Source organism: Phoenix dactylifera, chromosome 2, assembly GCF_051530095.1.
Source record: "Phoenix dactylifera cultivar Ajwa chromosome 2, Ajwa_hap1_PhDact_Kaust_v1.1, whole genome shotgun sequence".
Lineage (NCBI taxonomy): Eukaryota > Viridiplantae > Streptophyta > Magnoliopsida > Arecales > Arecaceae > Phoenix > Phoenix dactylifera.
Genome location: NC_143191.1, coordinates 40,302,196 through 40,311,708, shown reverse-complemented (window position 1 = coordinate 40,311,708; position 9,513 = coordinate 40,302,196). Strand labels below are relative to the sequence as shown.

Genomic DNA, 9,513 nt, shown 5'->3' with positions numbered 1-9,513 from the left:
TTGGGTTGAAGACCAAGACACAAGGGATTATTTATTGCTTCTAGAAAGTTAGGATTTCTCTCTTCGAAGATATGTCTATAAATTTTGTAAGTTAGAAGCTTGTTATTGCTTTTCCTGCAAAGGTTTTTTTGTGTTTTTGAAATTTTCTTATTGTCATGAACCTCTTACACTTTTCATTTCATTTATTAGTAGATTTTCGCTTGGTGCTCTTGGGGTTTTTTTAGTTTGATGTTACGCTCTTAGTTGTTTTATTTTTTTTACTTCTATTGAATTATTAGTCGTCATTGTGCATTCAACTCATAAAATATTATCCATAGCTTATCTAGGAGGGTAAGGGAGAACTTTCCAACATTATTATAGTGGGTGATATACACTTAACAAATTCTACTCAAACCTAGGAAGAATGGCACTAACATTTACCTATAGTATAAAATATTTTGGATCTTAATCTATATTTGATGCGAGGCTCATCAAGCAAATGAATAATTATAGTTCACATGATGTCTGGGTGGCTTTCACTTGCATGTCAAAATGCCGTTGAAAGGCAATACAAGCATGTTTATATTGTCTTTCTTTTTGTTTGGACGTATCCTTCAATTAAGATGACTAAAAAAAAAAAAAAAAAAGATGGATGTCATGGTAACCCAAAGGCTTCTTATCATCCAAAAATCAAAAATCGAGCAATCAGAATTAGGCAGATATTATTTTGGATTCATTGATTTCCAACCAGAGATTCCCCTCCGACAGCAATTCCTCCCCAAATATCGGCACGTGCGTTACAATTCGAAAAGATCAGCTCAGGCTGTGGTTGGCCATAAATACCTCTTCGTATCTCAAGCCCCTCTCACCTCTTCTTTCCCGGGAAATATCCGAGAAGGGAGACTATACCGTTCCAACGGTCGAAATTATTCGGACTCCCCTGCTACCCAAGAGAAGGATAAGAGGAGACCATGATCGCTCCCTCCCCGAGCGCCGTCCAGCTCCACGCCGGCTCCTCCCTCTTCCTTTCTCCCAATCCTCACCTTCACCTCCGACATGGGTACCCCAGATCTCGAAGGATCTGGAGGAGTTCCATGCGTTTGGCTACCAGGACCCTCATCAAAGACGGGGTTTTAAGGATTAATGGGAGGGAGGCACTCACAAGAGTACCCGAGAATGTCGTCGTCTCCCCATCCAAGACTGATGATTCGGCATTCTTAGGAGCGGTATCTGATAGGAAGGGATCCCGCCATGTCTTCACGCTTGGTGTTCTTCGGTAACATTTTAAATCCTGGTCCATGAGATTTATTTTAGAGGGGCAGCCATGAATGCTGTTGATGAAATTTCATATAATTTTGTTGGATTTCCACGGGAAATCCCAATGAGCTTTCTTTTCTTTTCGTTTCTTCTTCTTCTTCTTCTTTTTGGACTTCCTAAGCTGAGAATTTTGTTAGTCAATGCCTTTGTGAGCACAAGCTTTTGCCTTTACCAATATGTCTAAGAAAGCTGGTTTTCCCATTAGATTTAGTTATTTGTCTTGTAAGTAGTCTTAAAGACTGGAAAATAGAATCAAAAGTTTCTTTCTTGTCACTTCGTCTAATCTCTACATCCTGGAAACCTTGAAGGCTTGATCTGTGGCTACTTGAGTTTGTATTGCATAAAGAAGAAATTGGACCTCCCTACCCGTCAAATATGCCTCTGGGTTCATCATACTATCATAGACTCTCTCTGCTTAATGATAACTTTTTAGTTCCAATTTGGAGGGTTCACATAAGGTTAGGTGATGGTCATAGAACTTAGATTTGGTGGATCGCATTTTGATCCTAAAAGCGAATCCCGCATCGATGGCAAGGTTCATTTGTTGAACAAGTCTGAACCTAACTTTGGCATCTCTAAACTATAGAAATTAGAATGCATAACTTGGTTTAGTTATGTCAGCAAGGTATAAGTGGTGGACAGAATTCCACTGATATGTTTGTCAGATGCAAAAACATCACACCATTTAAAGAAACCATTGCCCAATGCTTTTGAATGCTTAATATCAGAGCATCCATAATGCAATTTGTCAGGCATGCATGTACATTATCTTTTTGCAGCTTATTATTGCAAACATTGTTACGCCTAAATCTCTAGCAATCCAAAGCCTAGCCAGAACTTTTGCTGGACCAAAAAATTTTCCTTCCGTAGCCGTGCAACTTGGTATGCAATTCTTGTGAGCACTACACTTTGAGGCAATTATGAGGAATTAGAATTCATTTAATGAAATTCTTCTTGTGTGCTTGTCATACAGGGATCATCGACTACTTTGCTTATTCAGGTTCAAGATCTGGTGGATGATACCTCGAATGGGAAATTCAGGAAGTGATATACCCATGGAGACACAAATGTTGCTTATGGAAGCAAGAGAAGATTTAGGTGTTGACAAAGGACTCCATGAAGCTTCTAATGGGCCCACTCACTATATTCTCTTCTTGCCAGTGCTCGATGGTCCCTTTAGGAGCAGTTTGCAAGGGAATTCTTCAGACGAACTTGAGTTTTGCATCGAAAGCGGTAGAAAACTTACAGTCCATCCTCTTAATGCTAGAATTTTTGTTTCAAGATTTGAAGGCAGAAGATAGGTGCTGCTTCTTATTTAAGTTACTAGTTCAACTATTCTCAGATATTTGTAAGTCCCCTTCTTAGATCTAACTTTTCACAACATTGTCACAGGAGATCCTGCTGTGGAAGCATCTCAATTCCTAGAAGCAGTATTCATTAATTATGGGAACAATCCCTTTGACCTCATGAAGGAATCTATGAAGTAGGTCCCTTTGCACTGCAATGAAGACCGTCTGATATCATCAAATTCTTACAAGAAATTATTTGCTTCTTTTGAGATCAATCCTTCACTAATCATTATCAATTTGACCTTCCTTGCATCTATAACCATTCACAGAATACTGGAAAAGCACATAGGAACCTTTTCAGTGCGTGAATATAAACAGGCAAGTATAGGCTCCAGTGGCCGTCATTTGCTTTTCTAATATATCAATTCAGTTGGCAGTAACACCAAACTGCTGAAAAGTCTTTTAGTCATATTCTAAGAAAGAACCATGGGCCTTGCTCTGTTTATTGAACCAGAAGCCTGCAATGCTGGATTGGTTTGGTTGGTGCACCTGGGATGCTTTCTATTTTGATGTAAATCCCCGGGGAATTGAAGATGGCCTGAAGAGGTATCCTATCTATGAGCATGTCTTTTCTCCTCATTTTACTCTGGTTGTTGTATCGTCACAGTTTCTTGTCTTCATCTCAGTATTCAACAGTACCATGGTGCACACAGATATGTCGACGCTCTTGCTTTTTTTCTTTCTTTTTGATGTAAGGTTCGGCTTTTATGTTACTATACACCTTTGACAGACTGAGTGTTTGCTGATTTCTGACCTCATGAGTTTTCTTGCTTGAAGTTGCAGATAAAGTTATGAATATTTATATCTGCAGACATTAGGAGTACCATGTTCAGATTTTATATCTATAGAGCACTCGGTAGATTAGTGGTCTTAGCAAGACTTGAAATTGAGTTTCTGTAACCGTTATCGATTTAGACTACATGTATACAGTCAAATCAGCAATGCTCACACTTCACATTCAAATGTGTGGCAGTCCTCTTATATTCCATTTTACCTGTATCAATGTGCTGAAAATATATGCTCCAAATATAGTGTATATATAACTCAATAAGTAGACCTACACAATGTCATGGGCAACTAATCCTATTGGCCATTTTTTTTTGATCTAGTTTATTGGAAGGTGGTACTCCAGCAAAATTTCTGATAATAGATGATGGTTGGCAAGACACAGCTAATGAATTCCAGAAAGAAGGTGAACCATCCATTGAAGGATCTCAGTATGTTTTCCCTGTCACTTTCTCTTCATCCTGAGATGACATTCTGCTTGTGGTTTCTACACAGCTCAAGAATTTATCTTAGTTTCTCTACCGTGTTTATCTCCCAATCTGCAGGTATGGAGCCAGATTAGTCAGCATTAGAGAAAACAGCAAGTTCAGGAGTTCCAAAAATGTTGCTACAAATGGAGCACCAAACTCGCTAAAGGATTTTGTTGCGACTATAAAGAAGAATTTTGGAGTGAAGTATGTAGCTTTATCATTCCGGGATTTGAATTCAACATAAAATTCATTTAAATATAAAATTCATAGTAAATGAATACTTGATCCATGTGTTCTTTTACTATTTGCAACAATGTATAGGTATGTCTATGTCTGGCATGCGCTGATGGGATATTGGGGAGGAGTTCATCCAGATGCACCAGGAACAAAGAAATATAATTCCAAGCTAATATACCCTCTCCAATCTCCGGGAAATCTTGCACATTCCAGAGACTTAACAATGGACTGCATGGAGAAGTATGGTGTTGCCATGATAGATCCAAACAAGGCGTACGAATTCTATGGTGATCTACACAGCTATCTTGTGTCACAGAATGTGGACGGCGTTAAAGTAGATGTACAGAATATTCTTGAAACCCTTGCAGCAGGTTATGGTGGCCGGGTCTCCCTGACTCATAGGTTCCAGCAGGCACTGGAAAAATCTATATCTAAAAACTTTCAGGACAATAACATAATATGCTGCATGGGTCAGAACACAGATTCTGTATACAGGTGATGCAACAAAGAAAGAGCTTCCTCGCATCCTTATGATTCAATTATTTCTAGGACAAAGATCCTTATTCATATATTTTATTATTTCAGTTCAAATGTGAGTGCCATTACCAGAGCATCAGATGACTTTATGCCCAGAAACCTAACATCACAGACACTGCATGTTGCTGCTGTTGCATTCAATAGCATCTTTTTTGGAGAGATTGTGGTCCCAGATTGGGATATGTTCTATGTAAGAGGCTAAGAGATCAACTTTATTAGTTATGGTACTAATGTTTATCAGGATATGAAAATTCTTACAGTAACAGAAAGGGAACCCATAATAGGAACAGGAATAGCTGATGAATGAGGCCACATACAAATAGTTTGAACAGGACCTGACAGTTATTATTTTGTTGCTATCTAATTTCATGCTTATTGTCATGCCATCTTTTAACTTGTTTTATAGTAATCATGTTATTGGTTGTTATGTCATCGTAACTTGATTTCAGAGCCTCCACAATTCTGCTGAGTTTCATGCAGCTGCAAGAGCCGTGGGTGGTTGTGGAGTCTATGTCAGGTAAGTTGTGCATAGTGTTTACTAGCATCAAGTACTTAGGAGTAGCTGAGAGCCAAAGTTACTATCTCTGTAGTGATCTATACAATGATTTATATATTTTACAGCGACAAACCTAATCAGCACAACTTTGAGCTACTTAAAAAGCTTGTACTTCCCAATGGGTCCATTCTAAGGGCTAAATACCCTGGGAGGCCTACACGAGATTGTCTGTTCAATGACCCAGTAATGGATGGAAAAAGGTATAGTTTCCCAGTGGAGCAATTCTTCAGCATCTTAATCGAATGTCTGTTTTCTGATTAAATATTATCATTTATTACTCCACTACGCAGTCTTCTGAAGATCTGGAATCTGAATACATATACTGGAGTTCTTGGCATTTTCAATTGCCAAGGAGCTGGAACCTGGCCAAATCTTAACAAAAAACAGATTATCCCAATTTCTAAGCCAACATACCTCACTGGTCATATTAGCCCAAGTGACATCGAGTATCTTGAAGAGGTTGCTGGGAATGGTTGGACTGGAGATTGTGCAGTTTATTCCTTCAATTCTGGTGAGTATATCATGGGCTAATATGTGGGTATCCTTACAATAATTCAAATAAGGTCCGTCTGACCAGGGACCTGGAATTAATGATTCAAACCATTGGATGTTAAAAAATTATATGATTTGGAGATCCCTAATCAATACATCTGATAGTGAAAAATATGCATTGCTCGTATTATCTAAATTTCTACTTTTTACCACTAGATACATAAGCAATGCATATGCTAGAGATTTCCAAATCATATGATTTTTTTGCTAATGAGTAATTTAGAGATAGTAGAACATATCCAATAGCTCGAGCATCAGTGCGAAATCCCCAGTCTTTCGGTGAAGACCAACATCATTTGGGCTGTTGAGTGGGTATCCACATATTAGCTCTATTCACATTATAAAACTTTTCTTTCATGAGTAAGATTAATTACACATCTCATAGGACTTCTCCATTGATAGCACACTTCTTTTTTTTGGTTACGTAGAACACTTCCCTTTTATTAAATATGCATCCATATGACTATCTATCTTCATGGTGCATAAAGAGAATACATAAAGAAACACTAACGTGAAGGATTCAATCAAAATATTATAAAATACAATATAAATATGACCTCCAAAGCATGACTTTGGACAATGTCAGCCAGAAAAAGATGAGTGCTACATGTAGAGAAATATACAGTAGGTGCTATCAATATAGTTGAAATTACAATCAACTTTTTATGAGATATTGGTACTAATTTGGTGAATTGAGTTGAGATTACTCTTAATAACTACTAATTGACTCAAGTATCCTAGCAAAATACAGTTTGCTGTAAATTTTGGAGCTTGAAATTCTCATAGCTAGTAATTATAATGGATTCAAGAGTTCGAGCATTTCTCAATTAAATCAATTATTTAAAGGGAAAACAACAACATTTATAGCTGAGTACAAAATTGATTCACTTGTAATGGAAATTGATACTTACAGATTTTAACGTCTAACGTTGATATCTAAATTAGTATGTTATCAAAGATATAGATGAATTTTGAACATGCATAAAGCCAAATTTATCACTCATCTTATCAGAGAGAGAGTTTTGATTTAATTTCTGTTGTTAGTTATAAAAACAAGCCCTGACTGGAACTTTCTAAGTTCAAATAGACCTACAAAACACATACTAAGAATATATACCAAGAGCATAAATACTTTCTCTTCAGTGGTCAACATCAAACTGAAAACTACCTTCTAACAAAGTGACAGGCCAATGAAGATGATCTAGGTTTGAAGATATAAGACTGAGTTACTCTTTTCTAGCCCACCTAGACTAGCTTTGTGCTCATGAACAACACAGAATTTCATTTTCCTCATGCATCTGGTTTGAATAGATTAAGTTAAATTCAGGTGAATGCATTATTTAAGCATAGGTCCTGTATAATATGTTAAATATTTTCCAAACTTAATTGAAACTACTTGTTAAGAAGAAAGGAAAGAAAAGAACAGTTTTTGAAACTAGATTTGAGTATGATTGTAATTATTGAGGCAATAACCTGTTATATATACTAATTCTCCACAAGATTTGAAAATTTTGCCTTTTCTACTCTCCTTGTTGTCGTTAGATTTGAGGATGCCTTTGCTTGAAGTAGAATTACCTGTCAGAAATCAATTTCATTTTTTCTTTGGCGATCTGATATCAAAAGATCTTTGTATGTGTCTTTTCAAAATAAAGGTTCACTTTATCAATTGCCAAGGAATGGATTATTGGCTGTCTCACTACAAGTTCTGCAATCTGAAGTTTTTACAATTACTCCAATCAAGGTTAGTTGACCATTATTTTGTGTCCAATGGAACGGTTATCACTGCAGACAATTCAGAAATATAAACATAAGAACAGCAAAGTAATTTTACTAATCGTTAATTCTTTGTCTTTTTTTTGTTCAGAATTACAATCAAAGTATTCAATTTGCACCTGTTGGATTAATTAAAATGTACAATTCTGGTGGAGCTGTAGAAGTGATGGATTTTTTTGATGGGAATCCTACATGCCGATTTAGCATCAAAGGGAGAGGATCTGGTCCTTTTGGAGCATATTCAAACATAAGACCCAAAACTTGCATCGTGAACTCGAAAAACGTGGAGTTCCAATACGATACACGAGACAAGTTTTTGACATTAACCATTCCTTTAGGGATTAATTCTTGGGAGACAGAGATTTACTTTTAGGATTCATATTTTAGAAGAATCCTCGTTAGATGATATAATTTTCCCCGTAGCCATTATATCATTGTTGTAACAGTCAAATAGATTATATATAAGCCCAAGCCAATTAATTGCAGATATCAGTTGTAGATATCGACTTTGACATTCCTTCATCATTATTCCATTGAATTTGCGAATACAAGACCTCCCTAGTGTATGAAATTATTACATAACCAGGAATTCTTGCAGGTCAATCCATTTTACTTGTGTGTGTACGTATATATAAGTTCTTCTTAAACTTAGCCAACAGTAGCAAAGTATATTGACTGTATGGGTCAACTTATAGATCAAAGAAAACAGTCTATATGAAGATCAGTTGAGCTATTTTTTTGCACATAAGATGCATGCAAACAGATCAAAAGAAAGGGGCACTAAATGGATGATATGAGATGTCTGGACTTTTTCTTTCCATCAGATTTTATTATTATAAAATAATCTTCCTTATAATAACTTGCTCTTGAGGAAGAAGTACAAGTATAAGATGGTTGTGATTAGCATGTTTTGTTGTCAGTTTTCATGGCATCAGATTTTACTAATTTTTACAAATTATGTTAGTAAATGTGGTGTATGTAATTGTTGGAAGAGGAAAGTGTATTTTTTTGGATGGTTGTGATCTTATCATATGGAGGTACAAGAATAACTCGAGTGATGAGAGTATCTGAGAGAGTATCTGATGGATGGTCATGACCAGTCTTAGAATAATGGATTTAGAGGAAGGAATGTTTCACAAATGGCTGCAATTTGTTCAAACCAATAAAACATTTTGGGATTAAGATTTTTGCCATTTTTCATTCAAAAAGAAAGAAAAATGCAATGATGATGACTTCGAATAAATCTTTTACCTTTTTTTAAACCAGAACACAAACATGATAACCTAATATTGGATCTGAATCCTAGGTTGGGTCAAGGATTGAAGCCCTATATAAGATGCTTCCATCTTTAGCCTACTATTTATATTGTCTCTATCTAGCCTTTCACATATGGTTGTCAAATCATTTATCAAGAATATGAACAAATATGGACCAAGAAAATTGCGAAAATAAATAAGTTCGCTTCCTTTATTGACATACAGCAAGAAAAATAGCCAAGTTGACAAGAAAAAGAAAAAAGAAAGAAAAGAAATCCTTACATCACAAATGGTAATATTGGGCACTTCATTTCAATATGTGGAATATCTCCAATAAAATACAAATAGCTATAAAACACTATAATACTCCTAAAAATGATTTTAACAACAGCATACAATGAACCTTGCGATATTCTTGCTCGGCACCATCTAATCATTATTTCTTTTGAAGAGGTTGCCCAAGGGAATGTTATCTTTATGGACTATGAAACTTCATGTGCTCAAGACTTAGGAATGCCCCATTTGAAAACTACAATTTTGTGGATGTTGTGCAAATTTCTCAACCTTAGAGACTTTTAGATCAATAAGACAATTTTTTTGGGTCTGTTTTCAGTAATATACATTGTCTCTGAAGCAAAAAAAATCGCACCTGAAAAGAGGAGAAGGGTGCTGGAAAAAGAATAGCAATAGTGCATCCTTCA

General features: G+C 36.2%; 1 protein-coding gene across 3 annotated transcripts; it reads left to right on the top strand.

The window, feature by feature from the left end:
- The first annotated feature begins 840 nt into the window (after positions 1–840).
- On the top strand, positions 841–8,168 carry LOC103710671 (putative galactinol--sucrose galactosyltransferase 2). Of its 3 annotated transcripts, none has more exons than XM_008796522.6 (14): positions 841–1,255; positions 2,270–2,529; positions 2,689–2,779; positions 2,915–2,963; positions 3,100–3,191; positions 3,755–3,862; positions 3,977–4,105; positions 4,223–4,633; positions 4,724–4,865; positions 5,125–5,192; positions 5,297–5,431; positions 5,522–5,742; positions 7,436–7,524; positions 7,648–8,168. In XM_008796522.6, the coding sequence occupies exons 1-14, from the start codon at positions 951–953 to the stop codon at positions 7,927–7,929; spliced, it is 2,382 nt and encodes a 793-aa protein (XP_008794744.3). In that variant the 5' UTR covers positions 841–950; the 3' UTR covers positions 7,930–8,168. The 3 variants fall into 3 exon arrangements, with proteins under 3 accessions (XP_008794744.3, XP_026661873.3, XP_026661874.3); XM_026806072.4 differs by having other exon boundaries at positions 847–2,178; XM_026806073.4 differs by lacking the exon at positions 841–1,255 and having other exon boundaries at positions 2,459–2,597.
- The last annotated feature ends 1,345 nt before the right edge of the window (positions 8,169–9,513 follow it).